This window comes from Microtus ochrogaster, chromosome 5, assembly GCF_000317375.1.
Source record: "Microtus ochrogaster isolate Prairie Vole_2 chromosome 5, MicOch1.0, whole genome shotgun sequence".
NCBI classification, from domain to species: Eukaryota; Metazoa; Chordata; class Mammalia; order Rodentia; family Cricetidae; genus Microtus; species Microtus ochrogaster.
The window spans coordinates 82,734,254-82,756,801 of NC_022012.1; the positions used below are offsets into that span (position 1 = coordinate 82,734,254).

General features: G+C 47.2%; 1 protein-coding gene across 2 annotated transcripts in view; it reads right to left on the reverse strand.

The window, feature by feature from the left end:
- The window catches only part of Klhl18 (kelch like family member 18), a 62,777-nt gene that overhangs the window by 8,653 nt on the left and 31,576 nt on the right, over nt 1–22,548 (reverse strand). The window contains exons 2-7 of one of the 2 annotated variants that reach the window (XM_005347994.3): nt 21,514–21,644; nt 19,677–19,817; nt 14,490–14,688; nt 7,082–7,242; nt 5,525–5,661; nt 3,319–3,541 (exon numbers count right to left, since the gene is read on the reverse strand). In XM_005347994.3, coding sequence (XP_005348051.1) covers nt 3,319–3,541; nt 5,525–5,661; nt 7,082–7,242; nt 14,490–14,688; nt 19,677–19,817; nt 21,514–21,644 — 992 coding nt within the window. Of the gene's footprint in view, nt 1–3,318; nt 3,557–5,524; nt 5,662–7,081; nt 7,243–14,489; nt 14,689–19,676; nt 19,818–21,513; nt 21,645–22,548 lie in introns of both variants that reach the window. The other variant, XM_026779283.1, reaches the window with a different exon arrangement.

Genomic DNA, 22,548 nt, shown 5'->3' on the forward strand with positions numbered 1-22,548 from the left:
AGCTCTGTAGACCAGGCTGGTCTCGAACTCACAGAGATCCGCCTGCCTCTGCCTCCCGAGTGCTGGGATTAAAGGCGTGCATCACCACCGCCTGGCTCCCATTGTGGGTTCTTAGGACTGAACTCAAACCATCAGGACTACACAGTAAGCAATTTTACTCACTGAGCAAACTCAGGGCCTCAGCCCAATCTAATTTGGCCTAAACATACTCAAGGAAGGGCCCACACGCTTCAGAATTACTGTCTCCTAACCAACCCATGCCAGGAGTGGCTTCTTTATTAGGACATATGTCACATGCATTCATTCACCAGATTTTCATCAGCCATGTGCAAGGCCTGCTGCTCGAGATACGAGCTTATGAGCAGAGACTGGGAATGGGCATGGCGGCGCACACGTGCAGTCCCAGTCTGAGGAGGCTGAGGCAGGGAGAGCTCAAGCTAGAGGCCAGCCTGGGCTACAAAAACAAGAATCTATTTTTAAAAAATCAAACAAAAAAAAAAAGAATAAGTGAACAGGCAAAGTTCCTGATCACAGGCACTTATGTGTCACCACGAGGTGCTAGGACACTCTCCGTCAACTCTTAATGCACAGGGAGCCTTTGGAACACAGGAAAAGGTCTTTATTGTGACTTCAGTAGTGATGTGCGGTGTCTTCTGCACAACAGGTCTGAGCCCCATGTGCTTGTGTTCCCTCTGACCTCCTTAGTGTTTACACGTGTTCCTACTACACGTGGCCCCACAGAGTCCCTCCTTAGTGTTTACATGTGTTCCTACTGCACGCAGCCCCACACAGCCCCTCCTTCGTCTTGGTGGGTGAGCCGCTAGCTTCTGTTTGGTGTGTACTTACTGCATGTGCTACCCTTACCATAGCCTTCAAGGGAGCACCACTGTGATGGCAGGCTGGCTGGACTGCTTGGAGAAGACATGCCCGAGAGCTAAACAATACAAGTCCAGAGTTCCCTGTTCTACACGTAAGTTTCCCTAAAATCCTGATTATCCAAGGCTCTGGATCATAATTTAGCCTTCCATCCTACGTAAATAAAGCCTTATGCAAAATTAAGCAAAAATGCCAAGCCGCCAGACTCAACGGTTTCACATCTGACACTACAGAAGACTAAAAATGAAGCTGGGGTTGAACAGGAAAGAGAAAAATACCAGATAACTGCCACTTTCCAAGTATACATAGCAAATCAAACTACAGTAACAGACCCCCTGAACCTGCCCGAAGGGGAGAGGGCCTTGTTTCAGGCAAGGTCAGTAAGAAGATGACAAATTTACTAGGCATAAATCCCTTTCTAGAATGGACACAAAACACACATGAAGTAACTACATTTCCTTTTTCTTAGTAGTACTGGGGATTGAACCTACGCCCTCGCTCTTGCTAGGATAAGCATTTGACCACTGAGCTACAGCCTTAGTCCCAAACACAAGGTAACTAAGTCAGGAGTTGAGGAATGCAATGGGGGTGAATCAGGAGGTCCCAAACTATAAGAAACAATCAAATGAGAATTAAAGACAAACGCTGAGAGAGGGGAAGTGCCGACCAGAGTGGGCTGGGGCGATATGGTACAAGAACCCGGAAGAAGGCTCCTGGCCCACAAGACAACAAGATGGAAAGAGGACAGAAAGGAAGCTGCCACTCACTGGCAGGATGGAGAGCTATGTGGGATGTTAGAAGAGACGTGACTAAGACCATTTTAAGGTAACCTGCAGTTTCAAAGAGACAAATGGAACTGGGCCCATCTTGCTAATACCAGGGCATTAACCACAGCGAAGGAGAGGAATACCCAAAGGATTTTCCTTCTCAAACCCTCTGACATCAAAGTAAGAAAGTCTCTCAGAGTATACACACAAGGAAAGCCAACTGGCCTCAGCCAAGGTAAAAGAGTCGCTTGTGGTTGGGAATATGGGAAATGAGTCCCTTGATCACAACAAGCTGCAAAATGTTCAAGAGGTGAGGAGGAGGGGACACAGCAAGGTGTGGAGGGAAGGAAGGGAGAACTCAGAGGGCATCCTTGGAAGAAGTACTTCTCGTGCACACAGTTTCTTCTAAAAGGAATGTGCAGAGACCCTCCGTGACTCTGGTCTGCTTGCTGCAGAGCACATTCCTCTGGCTCATGGTCTCACACTAACACTGCTGAATGAGGAATGTACGCTTCCCTTTAGGCGGCAAAGCCCTCCACACTAACTACTTCCTTGCCACACAAACCATCACTTGGCCTCTTCCCCCGCTTTTCCAGTCACGTGATCTTCTAAGTAATGACACAGAAGTATGGAAAAGAGAATGGGTTTGTGAGGCAAAAGTTAGATCACAGAATTATACAGAAAGACCACTGAAGAGCAACCTATCCTTTTAAACCTGCACACAATTCTCCTTCCTAAAATTGGGCCATGTCACAGACACTCAAAATGCAGGCCAATCTATTCTGGTGAAACGTGCAAGGGCCTTGAGCTTCTTTCCCTCTCAGTCCCTATGAGGAGAGCCGGAAGAGTAACATTTGCAACTGACAGGGCACAGTGCGGAGGAAGCTGTCTAAGGACGCCCTTGTAGCACGGGCCCCTACCAGTGCGGCACACGCTGTCTGTCATCTCTGCACTGAGAAGATTAAACACAGGCACTACCATGATATCCTCCAATCACACTTCTCATTCTGGAAATGTGAGCAGGCAAGGGGTGGGGGATGTGAAGAGCTAGACCATGTTCAATGATGCGCAAGTTCACTCTACCTTGCAGATCCACATGTGCTCACATCTGGAGAACGTGTGTGACACTGCCTAGTTCGTACACTTCCCGGGCAGCGCGCACGTAAGTACAGAGAGAGAACACAGAGAAAACGCTTTGGGGTTTCTACTACTAATGAGGTTAAATCTCCTTATCCTTCAGGTTTCAACTTTAATCCCACCTCTTCCCTGAGATCTTCCAGATGGTCCAGTCCAGTTTCTCGCCCTCCTGGAATCTTCCAGAACACACATTTTCAGTCCTTAGCTGGCACTTATATAACAATACAACTTCCTAGGATTCGGCGCTCTCACCGCCGCGGCCCGGGTTCGATTCCCGGTCAGGGAACCAAAAAAAAAAAAAAAAAACAATACAACTTCCACATGTCCGTGTCTTGGCTCCCCAAGTTCCTCAAAGGACAAGGCAGGTATTTTAAGTTTAAGCAGGTGGGGGCTTGCTCCCAGGAGGTGCTGGCAGTGGCTGGCCTGGCAGCAGGATTTCCCCAGGCCAAAACTTGCATTTACTTTATTATGTGCCCCTACATGGGGCTCCCCAGATGCTCAGTGTGCGTGTTCAGCCTGCACGTGGCTTCCAGAATACCTTCGCTTGCTATTCATGCTCCCCACTCTGGTCCATGTGTCCGTCTCAGGATTGTAGGCCTCCACAGTGCTCAGCCGCAGCTGACCGTCATATCCCCCGATAGCATAGAGAAGCCCGTTCACCACAGCCACACCCACACGGCTGCGGGCTGTGGTCATGGGATGGCACTTTTCCCAGCGGTTGGCGATGGGGTCGAACACTTCCACCACATTCAGGGAGTCACCTGCATAAAAATTTGCTACTCAAATTAAAACAAATGAGACCACTTGTTTAGATCACAGCTACTGGGTATTGATTATATGGGTATCTGACTGGGTTCTGTTATATCTTCCCATGAATTACTCAGAGCAACTGTGCCCACTACAGACTAAAGATTTCAGAATCAAATGCGAAACATTTGCTCTTCAGTAGTTTTCATTATAATCATTATAATCAGGTAAGCCTTTTGCTGAAATTGACAATAAAGGCAAATGCATGGGATATTTGCCTGATGCAGGAAGCATGTTAGAGACAAGGGTCCTAATGCTAACTGCCACTTACTCTAAAGACCAGACAAGCTGCTCTGTGTCCTCATCATGTTTTGATTTTTGTTTTTTTTTTTTAAAGATTTATTTATTATGTATACAACATTCCTTCCATGTATGCTTGCATGCCAGAAGAGGGCGCCAGATCTCATTATAGATGGCTGTGAGCCACCATGTGGTTGCTGGGAATTGAACTCAGGACCTCTGGAAGAGCAGTCAGTGCTCTTAACCTCTGAGCCATCTCTCCAGCTCCCCCCTCCCCCCGTCATGTTTTGAATGTGAACTTTAAAGCTAACAGAGCTGCCATGAGGATTAAATGACATAATGGATGTGGCACCCAACGTGGCTCTAGAACATACTTAGAACTCAGTAAGGTAGTCATGGAGACCAGGAATGGTGATTTGCACCCTCCTGTTCTCCTCAGATGATGATTAGCAACTCACAGGATCCTCTTTCCTGGTGGCCTGGGAGCCTAAGCACTCACTCCCCTCTCATATTTATTACTAAAGACTTCCCTTTTCTAGGCCAAGCTGTTAACAAGCAGAAGGCTGCCGCCTGCCTTTCAGAAACCTTAACTGAAGGCAAAGCTGTGAACTCCCCCTGACCCTCAAGAGGTTTACCCAGAAATGTGACTGCATTTAATACAAGAACTACTAAAAATGGCAGCTTGTATTGCTTTGTTCTGGAAGCTGAGTCTCAGTACCTATAACCCGAGCTGGCTTCAAACTCAAGACCCTCCCGCCTCAGCCTCTAAGCACTGGGATTACAGCGTATAATCAAGCTACTGATAGCAGGTGGATGTAAACACGCAAGGGCTCTACAGGAGGCAGTGTGAAGAATCAGAAAGAATTACAGACCTGGGATATTAGCAGATCTGGGGTACTGGATTATCTTAGTCTGATCCAGAGAGCCAGGGCAAATGTGAACGCCTGATTCCTTACTGTGCTCTCTCTAGAGTGGGTGCATGCTGCAGATAATAAACACTAGGGCTCAGAGCTGCTTTAAGCACCAGGATGAATCCCAGTCCTGGCTCTGACCACAGCAGAGCGTGTACACTGCCCAAGTTCTCTGTGTCTCAACTTCCTCATCTGTAGATTTCAGCTGTGGTGATTCCCATGACTCTGAGACAGAATCCCACTATGTAGCCTAGGCTGCCCTGGGCCTTGGGAGCCATCCCAGTACTGGGATTACAGGTGTGTGTGCCACAGTGCCCAACCCCACCCCCTTTCTGTTGCTGCTGAGACAGGGTCTAGCTATGTGGCCCTGGGTGGCTTGGAAGTTGCTATGTAGATTGGCCGTACTTGCAGTAATTCTGCTGCCTCTTATTCTCAAGTACTAAGACTATAAGCATCGCCAAGCTTTTTCCTTTCTTTCTTTTTTGAGAAAGTCTTACTGTGCAACTCAGAGTGGTCTCAAAATCACAATCCTCTTATTTCCAAGACCCAAGCGCTGGAATTCTAGGCATCTGTCAGCACTCCGTGACTATCAAAACTAATTCCTTAAGGATCTTTAGCACTGACAATAACTCAATATTATGAATAAGCTATACACTATGGCAACTATATTAAAAGAAGGAGACAGAACAGCATAAAGAAGAAGAATTAGAAAAGCCCGGCTAGCCTAACTGTGCTTGTTCATCCAGAGTCCTAGGAAGGGCTCTGCAAAGGGGAGTTGCAAGATACCTGCTGAGTTGAGGCCCCCCACGGCATAGATGAGCCCAGCGATGGATGTGCAGCATCGGGGCCGAGTCCTGAAAGCTGGCAAGTGGGGCCGGCGCTCTGGCATGAGGTGATAGTCCTTTGCTTCATCTACCAGGTCCCTGAAATAGAGAGCAAGAAGCTAAGAGAGGAGACCTCCCACCTTGTTCCACATTTACACTGGCTCCTCCATACCTAAATGTAGGAATATCTGGGAAAAGTCTTCTAGAAAATATGACCTACAGTGTCTGTCTGTCTGTCTGTCTCTCTTATGCTGGGGATTAAATCTTGGACCACACACGTGTCAGAATGCTCTACCTCTAAGCTATATCCCCAACCCTTATGTGAAGTGTAGTGTCAAAGAATTCAGGTGAGAAGAGGGGAAGCCATGCAAGGTTATTGAGACATGCTCAAAAGTGAAGACGCCAAAAGAGCAGAGGCCAACCCAGCTACCGTAACCAGAGCAACTCCTTCTAACAGGTACCAATCAGAGAACACCCTTAGCTACCGTAACCAGAGCATCTCCTTCTAACAGGCACCAATCAGAGAACACCCCAGCTATTGTAACCAGAGCAACTCCTTCTAACAGGCACCAATCAGGTGTGATTTGAAAACCAGTGTGGGGGCTAAAATGGAGGTGCTGGGGGAAGCTCCTATCAGCATTCAGCTCTCCCTTCCGACCCCTAGGACCATCCCATGGCTTACATCGTTCAATCAATCACCTATCACCTGCACTGTGGCAACTGTTGCCAGGTGCTCTAGACGGACTTCCCCACCTCCAGTCTGCCTCTCCAGCCCCTACAGACCACATGGCTTCTTCTAAGAGCCTTCTCTGTTAGCTATGTACTACTGACAAGATAGTCATATGCCTCGCTATCACCCTTCAGGCTGCTCATCACAGGGCCATCCTAGCTCCCTCCAGCCACACCCCCCCACTTCCTGTCACACAAAGCCTGCGCCATGCCACGAACTTCCCCCGAACCCGCTGATCCCAACTATGGGCAAAATAATGCAGAACTCAATATATGAAACATCCTGTCAGCAGAGGAAAACCAAACCGAGCACTGCACTATGAATCTAACAAGCAACTGGAAAGATAAGCCTTTTCTCTGTTTTAACTGAGTAACAAACCCATCTTCTGAGCTGTGATGGTGGCTCTGGGTGGAAACTGCATACACCAGCACACAAGACCCTCCTTTTCAATCACCCACTCATCAGAGGTTACTGCTTTGGCTACTACTTATTGAAGAAAGTGAGGAGCCCCAGGAAGTCCTACTTGTACTATCAAGCCAGCTGCTGGTGTGAGGAAGGTCCAGCCAGGCAGCGCAGACACAGGACACTCATGGACTCAGAAGATGAAGAACACAAAGACTCAGGGAAGAAAAGGTCCCTTCTGCTCCCGCGTGAGTCCTGTGCAACTCATGCACCATGAATTAAGACTGACTGCTTAAAATCCTTCCTTCCTTGAGCTAAGACAGGTGGCCAACTGCTCTTTATGCCTAGACCCTGGGTAGTGTCCTGGACAAGGCCACCCACACTTACCTGCACTTGTGACAGCAACGCACCAGGTCATCTTGCTGCACTCGGTCTGATAGGAACTGGGGCCGGCAGAGAGGCAGGCGGATATTGGATAGGAGCTCTGGCAGGCATGGTCCCCTCTGCTCCCGGTCGTATCTGACCCAGGCCAATGCAGCTTCAAAAACCTATGAGACAAAGATCAGATGCTCTGGCAGCAACAGAGACCACACTCCTGCTTAGTCTCAGTTTTCCACTGCCTGTACCGAAACAGGTCCTCAGGGGACACATCTTTCCTCCTGCTCATGTCTGTGTCCATAGCTTTCTTTCTACTTCTCCAGCTCTGCTCTTAGGTCCAGCCTTGTTTTGAGACAGGGTTGTCTGTGCAGCTCAGGCTGGACTAGAAGAACTCAAGAGCCTCCCAAGTGCTGGCATGACAGATGTGGGAGACTGTGGCAAGCTTAGGTCAAGTCTTTTGTAATGTGGGCCTAGGTTACTGTAAAAGCTTCCCGGCTTTCATCATCACAGCAAAACGTCTATTTCTCTTCCTTTCTGCTGCACTTACACCCCCCAGTTCTAAATTCTCTGTACCAGGCAGGCCAGGCCAGTTCCTCTGCCTCACAATCAAAGCCAGGTGGCCATTTTCCTCCTTCTCTGTGTTTAAGCCTCTACCCTCTAAAGTCTAGCTGAAGATGTATGTTCTCCTAGGAGCCTTCCTTAATACCTCTAACCACAAAAATATTACTTCCTGAAGCTCCTCAGACCTTACAGATTGCCATTCAAATGAATGTGAACCACCCAAGACACACTGATTAGCAGAAGAGTATAGGGGCAAACACTCCACTCTTAGGGTAAGGTCCATGCTGAAAGGCAAGGACCCATTTCTCTGCTGGTCACCAATATTCAAAGGTGGGGAATCTTCAGATATTCAAGAAATTTAGGCAAGTTTGTGCTAACGTCCCAGTGGCTGCTTCCTAAAAAGTCCTAGCCAAGCCAAGACTCTCTCAGAGGCAGAGACAAAAGGATAAGGTGGACGCTGATTCTATTCCTCGCCTCAGGCAGACTTGCAAAGGTCCAGTATGAGGCTGGGGCCAGGCCAAGGTATTCGGTTTTTTGTCCCTGGGAAATTGACTTTCCACCCTAAAAGACTGGTTATCATTCCTGAAGTAGCTGTGTCTGAGGTAGCCTGCGTTATCTTGTCAACACTGACGTGGACCTCAAACCAGAGCCCCCACCCCCAGGAAACCATTCTTGTTCTTCTTTCCTTTTTTCTTTTTTTGTTTGAGACAGGGTTTCTCTGTGTGGCTCAGCCTGCACTAGAACTCACTCTGTAAACCAAGTTAGTCTTATCTAAACCCAAGTGCTGGGATTAAAAGCATGCACTACCACTGCCCGGTAGGATGCTACATGTCTTAATAAATTCATTAACATAAGCTATGCCAAACTAAGACATGGTTGCTCTTTCCTGAAAAAGGCAGTATAGAATCATCTGCACATAGGTTACAGGTGGGGGCATGTCCTAATCCTTGAGAAGCAGAGGTTTAATCATAAACAACAACCAATCTAGTTTGTCTTTACTAGAAGATGGCTTTTAGCTTAAGATGGAGGCAGGTTGGTTCATCTGCTTTCTGATCCCGTTTAGGAGAACAACCGCTCCTTAGCCAAGGGCTGGTAGGAAGACTGAAGGCCATTCCCACTAGCAAGGGAGTCTCCAGTAGAAAGGTGAGGAGGCCTGATTTGGTCCACTTTCAAGCTGCTTCCTAGAATGGCCTATCCCCCAAACAGGGATTTGTGTCCCTTTGGGCTTTTAGCTGCTAGAGGCAAAACACGGTGATGCTGATGTTAAAGTTGGGACGGACGGGGTGGGGGGGGCACGGATTAGCATGTCTTAATTTTTCAAGTTTTATATTGATCTTAACAAAAGACCAAGAATGGCTGGCAAGAGGCTCAGTGGGAAAAGGGCCTTGCTGTGCAAGCCTGTATCTGACTTTTATCCTGGGACCCACATGGTAGAAAAAGAGAACCAATTCTACAAAGTTGTTCCCTGACTTCCACACCCCTGCCATGGTTATGTGTGTGCATGTGCACACACTAAATAATAATATTTAGTAAGTTTATTTTATTTATTTATTGAGACATGGCCTCACTGTGCATTTTTGGCCTTCCTGGACTCACTAGGAAGACCAGGCTGGCCTTGAACTCACAAAGACCCTCTGTAAGTCCCTTAATTGAAAGTGGTCAGGTACCACATCAAGAGCCAGGCACAACCCCTGGAGGCACAAGTGACCCTTACTTCTGGCCCCTCCAGATGTTGGAAGCCAAGCTCTGACCTACAGGGGGAAAAAAGCCTAAGATCAGGCCAAAGAATCCCTCTAACTCCAGGCCACCTGGAAAGTTCTGCTCTCCACAAGAAACTCTATATAAAGCTTACCTCCTCCTCAGATCTTTGCTGCTTCTCCCCCTTGTCTCTTTCCCAGTAAATCTCCTGTGTGACTTGGCTCCCTACTACCAGGGCACCTTTCTCCTCAGCACTGTAACATTTATACCTACCTGCCTCTGCCTCCCAAGTGCTGGGGTTAAAGGTGAGCATCACCACACATACCCTCATTTTATTCTGAAAGACAGGGTCTTACTGTGTAGCTCTGGCTGGCCTGAACCTTACTTTGGAGACCAGTCTTGCCTTGAACTCAGAGATCTACCTGGCTCTGTCTCGTCTCCCAAGCCCTGGAATTAAAGATGTGTGCCACCACACCCAGTCCATAAACAAATATAAAGACCAAGAAGTGATGATGTTCCGAGTTTTACAGTTGATGTGTTTTTAAGATGTGTGTGACACTGTGGGTATCCCCCTGAACCTGGAAGAAGGAGCCAGTGTGGAGTCCATGGGTTCTGGGCAGCTATTCTGGGGATCAAAGAAGAAGAGGCAGGAAGAGAGAGGAGAGCTGTGATTGGGCAGGTCTGGAGGGGCCCGGCATGGACACCGAGGCCCAGAGTGAACAGCATGCCCGGTCTGCCAACAAGTCTCTTGCTTCTAGCTCAGGACTCACTTCAAGGTCCTGGTGTATTGCCCAACCTCCTTGTCTCTCTTGGCCAACAGTGTTTTGTAATATGGACAATACTTGATTGATCAATACTCTAGTCAACTGAAGAAGGGGCCCTCTTTCTGGGGCCATCAGCCATTTATGTCACCAGCAGTCCTTGAGCAAGGCAGCCTAAGCATCATCTAAATAAAAGGAGTCAAGGGTGGCAATGTGTCAGAGACAATGGCTAGGCTGTGGAAGGCATTTGTGCTGGTGGTGGCCTTGGCTGCGGTAGCCTGTGAGGCCATTAGCCAATCAAGATATGAGGATATTGTTAACCAGGCCATAGAGGCATACAACAATGGGCGTCCAAGAATGCCCTTCTTCTGCCTGGTAGATTACACCGTGTTATCTTTTGTGATGAGTGTTGGCCACCCCACCCAGGGAAACAGGCAGGGTAGCAGGTTTCTTCTACCTGGGCACTGGGGAGGTAGCTCAGTTGGTAGGGTGTTTGCCTTGCATGCATGGAACCCAGCGCTCCGTAGGTGGAGGCAGGAGGGTCAGAAGTGCAGGGTTAATCTCAGCTATGTAATGAGTTCTAGGCCAGCCATTTCTTCTACTCACAGGAAGGACAAGTCTGTACTGTCAGCCGTCTCCTGGCCTGAGACCGGATGGGAAGGTTTTTTTATTCCTATTTTATGCAGGATGGTATTCAGTATAAGGGCAATTAAAGAGCGTCATACAGCTATCTGTGTTAAAGAACACGATTCCTCCCATTTTTGGACAGAATGGCAAGCAGCCCAGGCTGCTTGGAACTAGCAATGTAGCTGAGGATGACCCTGAACTCCTGATCCTCCTGCCTCCACCTCCCAAGTGCTGAGACTACAGGTGTGGGCCACTACTCTCAGTTGCACTCTTTATTTTATTTATATCACCCTGGCCTGCAACTTGTTCTATAGATAAGGCTGACCTTGAACTCACAGAGATCTGCCTGCCTCTGCCTCCTGAGGGTTGGGATTCAGGCACGTGCCACCACGCCCACTGACTGTGCTCTTTGGGTTACTGTTAACAGACATTCAGGGAGCCCCAGACTGTGGTGGACAGTGTAGGCCTGGACTAGGCTGACACAGCAGTGTCCCCTAAGCCCTCTGTGCTTTGCTCCCAAGCCTGGAGGAGAGACAGATGGTCATGAGTTCTCTGTTACTCCATTAGGATTCCACCAACAGCGTCTCATTGAAGTTCAGGATTAAAGAGGCAGAGTGCATCTCCTTTCTGGATAGTCAGCATCCAAACTGCAGCTTCCTGAAGGATGGGGTGAGTTTCCTTCTCCCAGCACCCAGACTGCCTTGCAGGGGAGCAGAAGCTCACTCCTCCCTTGGCTCCCTCCACATCACCAGCAGCAGTTTTAACTGGAAGCTCCTGAGTGCTCAGTGCATAAAGGAGCCTGGAGCTAACATGGTGACGACAGCTGACCCCACAGTTGCCCTCTGACCTCTATGGGCCTGCACTCTCACACACCCCCACACAATAGTTAGAGAACAAAACAAAAATAGACCTCTTTAATGCATTTGCTTACTATAAATTACTGTAATGACTTAAGAAACAGCAATATGTGGCTCAGTGGTAGTCTCGCTTAGCATGTCAGGACCCTGGGTGTGAATCCCAATGCCACACAAACGGTGTGGGAGGAGGCATTACATGCTAAAAATCTACTAAACATAAAAAAATAGCAAAATGACAAAGTGTGTCTGCAACTCACCTAGAGATGTTGCTTTTTAAAAACAGAACCAGAGAGTAACTTGTTTCAAATGTTCTTTTACCAGTCAGATTTAAAGCACTGGTTACATTTACTGACTCATAACCTCATTTCCCAGGGGCAGGCATCAGCTGTTCTTGTCTTCTTCACCCAGGACCTTCAACAAACATGGTTCTCTCTAGACATGATAACTTCTGATAATTTATATGAATATTTACATTAATGGGTGTGCATCTGTCCCTCCTGTCCACTGTCTCTCTCTTTGCTGGCTCTGGCTTGCATCTCCGGTTTGAGAGCTGGCCTCTCTTCAGAAATGTGACATGACCCCTCTAGCTCCTGTGTCTCCCCCCACCCCACCTATAGGAGGAGCGAAACTGTGGTGGTCAACCTTCTTGACCTCGATCTGTGACAGGGATTGCAGTAGAGAGGTGAGCAGCTCGCTGCCCCCCATCCCATGTCACTCCAGGCTTCCCACTGCGTGGTCCAATCCCAAGGTTCTCCATCCTCTCCCACTGGGCTCCTCTTGGGCCCTGGAAGACACTGACTGGCTGTGTATGTGCTGCACACACGTGATCTTCATCTGGATACAGAGCCAGCAAGGCCTTGGCAGCAAGTGTGTGGGAAGGTGTGGCGTGTGCTGTCAGCATGGCTTAGACTTTCCCACTGGGAGGAGAGGAGGGGCCTGGAAGAGGTCTAGAGGGGCCTGGTGCCCTACAGCACCAATTCTCTGGCCATGAGGCAGCCAGTGGGAGCCCATTTCCTCCAAGTTCAGGTCTGCCCAGGCCCTCTGGGTTCTGGTGGATGGAGGCTAGGCCTTCATGTCCCACCATTCCCTGGTCGCCTGTCCCTCTCTATTGTGATGGAGCTGACTGTCTGCATCTCCCTGCAGGCTGCCCCGCTGTACAGTTATCCCGATTACCCTGCGGAAGATATCCCTGTCGATGGCTAGCTCAAAGATCTTCCTTCTGAGATCAGGAACATGTACGAAAACGCCCAAGTTTGACATCATCAACAACATCCTTCGTCATTTCTAGGGCTGGAGAAGGGAGGGGAGGCTCTACCTGCCACTATACCCTCCTCTTCCACACTATCCACCTCCTTCTGCTGTCTTCAGGACGCTGCTTACCGCACTTCCCAGGAAGGTCTCAGGAATCCGCCTGCCTCTGCTTCCCGAGTGTTGAGTGCAGGTGTGCGCCACCACCGCCAGGCAGGTGTTATATTTGTTAGTAAACTCGCTTTACATAAGTCATCTGAGTCCCAGCTTTTTATCTTCTTTATGTTCTCAGCCCATGACAGAAGAGGGGCATGGATTTCCTGGAGCTATAGCTACAAGCAGTTGTAGGTCACCCAACATGAGGAAGCTAAACTTGGGTCCTCTGGGAGACCTGCCCAATCACAGCTCTTCTCTCTCTTCCTGCCTCTTCTGCTTTGATCCCCAGAATAGCTGCCTAGAACCCATGGACTCCACCCTGAGTTCTTCTTCCAGGTTCAGGGGGATACCCACAGTGTCACACACATCTTAAAAACACATCAACTGTAAAACTCTGAACAGCTTCAGTTTTTTGTCTTTAAAACTGTTTATGGACTGGGTGTGGTGGTACACATCTTTAATCCTAGTACTTAGGAGAAAGAGCCAGGTAGATCTCTGTGAGTTCAAGGCCAGACTGGTCTCCAAAGTAAGGCTCAGGCCAGCCAGAGCCACACAGTAGGACCCTGTCTTTCAGAATAAAATGGAGGTATGTGTGGTGGTGCTCACCTTTAAGCCCAGGACCTGGGAGGCAGAGGCGGGTAGGTATAAATGTTACAGCGCTGAGGAGAAAGTGTCCTGGTAGTAGGGAGCCAAGTCACACAAGAGATTTATTGGGAAAGAGATAAGGAAATGGGTTCTTAACCACTGAACCATCTCTCCAACCCACAAAATCCCACCTCTTCAAATTCAGTGTGCCTCTTATTCTGTACCTGCATCAACAAACGACATTCCCAGGGACAGTCATCAGGGCCTGCTCCCTAGCAAGCCCTCCCATCTCCCAATACTGTCCGTATCATACACTCCATTCCGCTCAGATGTCATGCTCATTCTCAGCGTGACAATCAGGGCAGAATGTCAAAAGAGACATCTCCTGGCACCTCCCCCATAGGCTGCATGCATACCAGCTCTCGCGGGGGCTGCTATGGGGCACATGGCTTTTGTTCCAATCTAAGGCTCAGCCCCTGTTGCTTAGACTCTGATTCTTCTCACTTCAAAATACCACCCAGTCACCATTTTCTCGTTTCTCTTGCATCACCAAGTCCCCCCTCCTGTGGAAAGTCCCATCAACACTCAAGGACATAGAATTTTTCTCGTGTTAACAATAACAACAGTAACAATGACACTCCAACTCTAAGTGCTTGATTTCCAGTTTATGGCAATATTATTTCTAATAATAAATATTGGACTTAAACCAAGCTCTAACAATAAAGGAAATGTAGCTGATAAATATACTGTTATTTAGATACTAAAATAAAGTCTTTAGGAAAAATATATGTAACAAAGCAAACCCCACAATACATAAAAATTGTATATTCATCATTTGTTTAAAAAAAAAAAAGGAAGGAGAGAAGGAGGGAGGCAGGGAGGGAAGGAAGGAAGTCCGGACAGACGGCTGCTGTGCTCACCCACCTGCTCCTCTGACTTCACATTCAGCTCATCCCGAGACACCAGCTCAAGCACGTCTTCCAAGGGCAGGGCCAGGAACTCTTCAGACAGAGACACCTCCACAAAGTGCTGGTGGATGAAGCTGTTGGCTGCATCATAGAGCACAGCGCACATCATCGTCTCGGCAAACTGGCGCACACCCAGGCAATTTTTGGGGTGAAGTCTTTTGTTATAAGATAAAAAAAAGAAAGTTAAGAGGAAGTAATGCTATCTTCAATTATTCTCAAAATGGTTTTGAGTACAGCCATGGAAGAAAAGCTCTGCTTTGTTCCCAGCTTTCTAGGAACCCCTATGACATCAGACACCCCTCTCCACAGCTCACTTCTAACGGTATTACATTAAGATGGGTTAGCCTCAAGTCTTTGCTTCTTGGGGCATTGCCCTCTCTCTGCATGTTGAAGTGGAGGGACTCTTGGGAGTCCTGGGAAGCAGCTGTCAGATGAGAAGACAGGGAAGCACGGACTGGGAAACCATGTCACCACATCCCGCTGCTGTGGTTTGGAGGGTACCCCGGGCACTAGTCCACCTCTAGGCCCCAGGAAGGCACAAAGGCATAGAAGAGACACCTTCTTCAAAACAGGGAGCATTATACATTTCCTTTTCTACGTAGGCTCCATGAACCTACGAGCTCAGCCCCCCTAGAGACAACATAGCAGCTATTAATAGTTTATCATTTTAGTGACTAAGATACTTTGCTAGACTTTTTATACCCATTCTGCAGGATCATTCTACCTTAGAAGGATTTAATTTTATCACCAGTAACTATGTATATGTGCATGAGTATGTGTACACGTGTGCAGATGCCTGCAGAGGCCACAGGAGCAGGATCCTCGGAGCTGGGTTACAGTCAATTGACAGCTGCTCTGTGTGGGTGCTGGAAATTCAACTCTGGTCCTTTGGAAGAGCAGGAGGGGCTCTAATTGCCGAACCATCTCTCCAGTCCCTGTTTATACTTCTTTGAGGTGCCAGAAATTAAATACAGACCTTGTACATGTAGGCACACACTCTACCCATTAACTCCATCTTCAGTTATTCAACAATGTTTTTTAAGCGCTGGAGAGACGGTTAAGAGCATTCACTGCTCTTCTAGAGAACTTGAGTTCAGTCCTCAGCACCCACATTCGGTGTCTCACAACCTCTTGTAACTCCGGTTCCAAGAGATCTAATGTACTCTTCTGGTCTTGGAGGGCACACACATGGCACAGGTGCACACACGCATACACACATATGAGGTCACACACACACATACATGGAAAGAGTCATATACAAAGAATCTTTTTTAAAAATCAACTCTAAGGCTGGAGAGATGACTCTGTGGTTAAGAGCACTGGCTGCTCTTCCAGAGGTCCTGAGTTCAATTCCCAGCAACCACATGGTGGCTCACAACCATCTATCATAGGATCTGATGACCTCCTCTGGCACGCTCTTATGCAGATAGAGCACCATATACATAAAAATAAATAAATCTTTAAAGAAAAATCAACCCTTCAGATTGCTCTCTTTTTACAGTTGAAGACAGAGGCCCAGGGCAACCAAGAAATGTGTTCCCAGTATTTTGACAATAAGTAGAGGCACTGAGGTTGAAGTCAAGCCTCTGGATTCTGCGGCTATAAGACCATGGCAGGCCTGTACTCTCAGAACCTGGATGGTCCTGTTGCTGTCCCTTTCTGTGGAACCTGGGCATGTTCCTTAAGGTCTCAGAAGTGTCATTAATGTTTTCACATGGAAAAGATAATAAGATTCCAGTATAGTCAGAGCTGTTCTGTTACACAGAGAAACCTTGTCTCAGAGAGAGAGAGAGAGAGAGAGAGAGAGAAAGAGAAAGAGTGAGAGAGGGAGGGAGGGAGGGAGGGAGGATGAACACTGTGTACCTATTAGGGCTAGAGCTATGATTTAAAAAGAATGTAGGAGCCGGATGTGCTGGCATGTGCCTTGTTGTCCCAGTAATTGGGATAGTAAGGCAGGAGAATGACTTGCGCTCAGAAGTTTGAGGGCACTCTGGGCCACATAATCTCTAAAAACAAATGAACGAACAAACAAGGCCAGGCACGGTGATACACACCTATAATCCCAGCACTCTATAAGTGGAGGTAGGAGGATCAGGAATTTCAGGTCAACCTGGACTACATGAGACCCTATCTCAAAGAAACAAACCATGTCCAGGCCTCAGTGGATAAGACTGAGGTTGACCCCCAGGACCCACAAAAAGAGTTGTATGTATCCATTGGATATCACAGTGAGATTGGAGGGGGAGACAAGAAATCTGACCATCATGCATGGGCCAGCTAGCCTGGAGTTCTCACCACAGTAGCAGAAACAAGAGAGACCCTGCCTTAACGGGGTGACATGAGGTTCATCCCATCTTGAATGTTGTTCTCTGACCTCTGTTCATTTGCTGAGGTATGTACATCCCACTCAAAATAGATAAGTAACAACAGCAAACACACAAAAAAGATAAAACTTTAAAAAAGAGTGTTTTCAGGCCGGTGAGATAACTCAGCAGATAAAGGAGCCCGTTTCCAAGTCTGACAACAACCTCAATTCAATCCCTAAGACCTGTATGATGGGAGGAGAGAACCAACTCCATACGCTGTACTCTGATCTCCACATGTACACCATAGCATGTGTATACCTATGTAAACACATAAACATACACACACAATAAAAATGTAAAAACAGTGTTTGCTTCAGCAGCCTGTATAAATAAAACAGGAGCGCACAGAGATTTGCACAGCCCTTGTGCAAAGATAACATGTAAATTCCTGGTGTCCTTTCCAAAAGTATCTAAACACATGCGTGCGCGTGCGCGCACACACACACACACACACACACACACACACACACATATTGGTAGCACTAAGGTTTCTGGGAGCAACCTAGTACAGAAACAGTAATTACTGGGGAGAAAACAGAAAGTAGGTCAAGCCTCTGGGGCTTATGGCTGGGGAAGAAGGCAGTAATGACGAAGGGGCCTGGGTCTCAGAACAGGTCCTGCAGGAATGAATGAAAACACTCAAAACAGACTTGAACCAACCATCAGGTTTTAAGCTTAGGGACTTGTTCCTCAGATGTGACTACAACAAATAAAAACTGCACTGATCTGATTTGGCCCAGGTGAGGTGGAATATACCTATAATCCCAGCACGTGGGAGGTGGAGGCAGGGGGACTGCCATGAGTTTAAGGCCATCCTGGGTCACATGGTGAGTCCTAACTCAAGAAGAAAAGAAAATAATTGCTTGGCATCTTTGTTGTTGCTTGTCTGAGATAGGGTCTCACTGTGCTGACCTGGCCTGAACTTGATATGTAGACCAGGCTGTGCCTGCCTTTGCTCCTGAGTGCTAGGATTAAAGGTGTGTGCCACCAAGTGCAGCTGCTCCGTGGTGGTTAGTGCCTTATGATACGGTGAATTTGAGTGATGACCTCAAGAGCCCCTAGGTGGAGCTGTCCTCCCATGATGAAGCCTAAGAACGGTGACTGGAAGAACCCACTCCATCTGAAAGCCATTTTCCAGAGAACAAAGACATCAATCAAGCGTCCTCCCTCCTCGTGTGTGTGTGTGTGTGTGTGTGTGTGTGTGTGTGTGTGTGTGTGTGTGTCAATCTGTCCATCCTGGTGTGCACCCCTTGCCAGGGCAGGGACAAGCCTGGCTCTGGAGCTGCACTGCCACTAACTACAAGGTTTCCATTTGCAACACCGAACACAGCCACTGACTGACTGTGCCTCAACATCTGAGGCGTCCTACCATGATGGTGTGTGGGCATGCACACAGCAGTGCTCAGTGATGTCTACTGGCACCACAAAAGTAGGATGAGATCAACCTACAGGGGCCGCAACCTCTCAGTAGGATGGTAGAGTGGAGATGGGGGAGGGGAGGTCAGCTCCGAGAGGATGATGTCCTCGAGGCCAGAGCTGAGGTGGAAGAGATGATCGTGGACACTGGGCTAGCAAGAACAATATATACGCAGGCATTATTCTGGCTTTTCTCTGCCTGTGTGTGGTCCAGCACTAATTCTCCAAATCTCTGGAGATTAAATGACCTTTAGTTTATGACAGTGCTGTCCCCTAAGGGGAAGGAAGAGCCTTATCTGATCAGTTAAAGGTCACAGGAAAACTCAGGAAATTCTTTGCCAAAGGGCAGAAATAGTGGGAGCATAGTCCGTGGCCACCACTCTAAAAGAATGCTCGACTAAGCCGGCCGGGTGTTGGTGGCACATGCCTTTAATCCCAGCACTTGGGAGGCAGAGGCAGGCGGATCTCTATGAGTACGAGATCAGCCTGGTCTACAGAGCTAGTTCCAGGACAGGCTCCAAAGCCACAGAGAAACCCTGTCTCGAAAAACAAACAAACAAAACAAAACAAAAGAAAAAAACGCACGACTATTGCCAGTGGACAGACGGGACAGAAATATAGGTGAGCTCTCAGTGAGCAACAGTATAAGAAGGTCAAGAAACTCACAGAGGGTTAAGATGTAAACATGGAGATGGTTATGAAACAGTTCAGGAGTGTCAAATAAGTTAATAAATAATTTTGGTGAGAAATTAGCTAGATTATGAGCAACACTAAATGAACTCAGCAGACTGTATTTAAACACACACACAAATAATAAAAGAGAGGGAGTTGGGGGGCATGGGAGGAGTTGCAGTGGGGATGGGAATGATGTAAACAAGCTGGGCAGAGGTGGCACATGCCTTTACCCAGCACTTGGGAAGCAGGAGCAGGCAAAGTTCTGTAAGTTTGAGGCCAGCTTGACCTACAGAGCAAGTCCAGGACAGCCAAGTCTACAAAAAGAAACCCTGTCTAGGAAAACAAAAAAACAAAACAAACAAAAAGATGTAAATACAGACCTCATATTAAAAAAAATAAATAATTTAAATTTAAGGAAAACAAAAGAGGAAGAAATGAACTAAATTAACAGCTGGTGAGTCAGATTGAAGAAGGATGGTCAAAAAGGGCCTATGCCATGCCACAAGAGGCAGGGCTATGGAAATGCCCAAAGAGATGGTCCCTGCAAATACTGATCCCAAGAAATGCCATCTCTACAGAGTAACATACCCAGCTCACTGTTCAGAAAACTCCAGATACACTACTGACTCAGCAGCACGGCAGAGGGTGCCCGACTGAGCATGATCCCCATCATCGGCTTTGCTCACCTTTCTCGGAGGAACGTGCAGCAAGCGTCTTTGATGCTCTGCAGCTGCAGGAAGCTTGCCCCCATCAGCAGTGACTGCACATTTTGCTGGTCTATAGCAAGGTTGCCATTGTAAGCAAAGTTGATGAGAGCCTCCAGGGCACTGGAAGGAAGACAAAAAGCACGAGAAGTTCTTCAGAGATGAGGCTTGCCCACAGGAGTCACTGGGTCCTAACTGGACTCATATGACTACCTGTGGTGGTTAAAATGGCCTCATAGGCTCATACATTTGAATGCTTGGTCTTCAGGGAATAGTACTATTAGAGGGTTTAGGAGGTGTGTCCTTGTTGGAGGAACTGTGTCTCTGGTGGTGTGTTTTGGGGTTTTAAAAGACCAAGTCAATACCACCAGTGTCTCTCTCTTCCTGCTGTCTGCAGATCTGGATACAGACCTCTCCAGGACCATGTCTGCCTGTGTGCTGCCCTGCTTCTGGTCATGACGATAATGGACTAAACCTCTGAAACTAATAAGCCCCAGTTAAATGTTTTCCTTATAAGAGTTGCCATGGTCATGGTGACTAAGACACTACCTGAAGAACAGATGTGCCCTGTGCAAAGATTCCTTTAGAGGCTAAGAGTGCTTACTGTGCAATCATGGCACCCATAGAGCAAGTCAGTGTAGGAACCTGGCTTGTAGGAACCTGATTCCCTCTTCCGGCCTCCACAGGTGCCTATTCCAGGTACACTCTCCTGCACTTACATACAAGTGGTTATACTTAAACAGTCACACACACATACAAATAAAAAATCTTTTTAAAAATCCATGTAGGGCTGGAGAGATGGCTCAGAGGTTAAGGGCATTGCCTGTTCTTCCAGAGGTTCTGAGTTCAATTCCCAGCAACCACATGGTGGCTCACAACCATCTGTAATGAGGTTTGGTGCCCTCTTCTGGTCTGCGGGCATACACACAGACAGAATATTGTATACAATTTAAATAAATATTAAAAAAAAATCCATGTAGTTGAGTGTGGAGCACATGCCTATATTCTAACACTGTGAGTTTACAGCAGGAGGATCCCAAGTTCAAAGTCCAGCCTAGTCTACAGTGAGACTACATTGGAAAACAAGCAAAATCTATTCTAAGAATATATTTAAATGGAATAACTATTTCAGAGATTCATCCAGCCAGGTGTGGTGTACACATCTTTAACCCCAGCACTTAGGAGTCTAAGGCAGGTCAGTCTGCTTTACATAGTGACACCCCATATCAAAACAAACAAACAAACAAAAACCAAGAACTAAATAACTGTCAATTCACATAAGATTGGACAGATCATAAAATGATTTATTAAGCCCTTTCTCATTCTGCTACACAGGTTTTATGCTTACTGTTTTGGGTGACTGCTATATGGTAACACTAAAACACGTTCTAATTTATTGCCTTTATTAGCAGGCACCATAACTATTATTCTACTGCCATTATAATTTTTAAAAATTATTGTTGTTTGTGAGTAAATCTTAGAAAGAAATTTCTAACTTTGTATTTTTGACTGCCCTTTCTCTTGGAGAATAAAATCCAAATTCCAGTCAGAGAGTGCTGGCCTCTCCATCTCTCTGATCTCTTAACCTTTAACCCTGCCTTATCTCACTGTGTCCCAACACACTAACACACTCTCACCTTTTGCCCTGGCAAGCAAGCAAACCTCCTTTCATTTAACCCTTCCTCAGGTCACTGGCTGAGGCGCTCATCCATCTATGGAGTCGCCCTGTTGCATACTGTACTCTACTGCAGACCTTCATGTGGTCCAGAGCTCAGGTGGGAGCTGGCCCCGGGAAGCACAATGGCAGGGGGTTTAGTACCTTGGGTCCATTCCTTGCATTACAATCTCATCCTGCTTGCACTCCATCATATCATTAGTAAACATAGCATGGAAGTATGGGATGGAGGCTGCTAAGACAATCCGGTGGGCACTGAACTTGTGGTCCCCGATCTGTGGGTCAAAGAAAATACAAAGGTAAATATTGAGAACACAAATAATAGAGCCCAATCTGCCCCTTCCACAGTTTACTCCTTTGTTTATGGCAGTGACAATGTTGGCGCCCCAGGCATGACAGACAAGGCTTATCATAGAGATCTTTGAATATTTAAAGCAATATATTCAGTTATGGTGGACGAAAGCAACCACCACATTTCAATGAAGTGTTGTGGAAGGAATACTAGTTTAATTTAACTATGTAAAGATGTGTTGCAGGGCTTAGTGGTTAAGAATGCTTACTGCTCTTGCATAATACCAAAGACTGGTCTCAGTATCCACATCAGACAGTTCACAACTATCTGTAATGCCAGTGTCAGAAGGATTCAATGCTCTCTAATGACCTCCATGGACACCTGCATCCTCACATACACCACACACACACACACACACACACAAAATTTAAAGGGGCTATTTTCAGAAGTTAAGAGATCTGGCTGCTCTTCCAGAGGATCCGTGTTCAATTCCCAGCACCCACCTGGCAACTCACAACTGTTTATAGCTCCAGTTCCAGGGGATCCAGCACCCTCACACAGGCATACATACAAGCAAAACAACAATGCACATAAAATAAAAAAATTTAAAGATATATTTGTTTATGTTGTGGGATATTAGTTTAACCATGTAAAGATATGTTGCATTTGCTTACCTTGCCTGCCTAAGACACCTAAGTTGAAGGCCAATAGCAAGGGAGGAGGTATTGGTAGGATTTCCAGTCCGGGAGAATAAGAGGAAGAATCTAGGCTTGACAGAGTCCAAGGGAGACAGAAGGAGAGAGGAAGATGCCAGGGAGATGCTAGGGTCTGGCCAGCCAGCCAGACACAAAGGAAGCAGTTAAGTAGGACTTACAGAATGAAAGAAA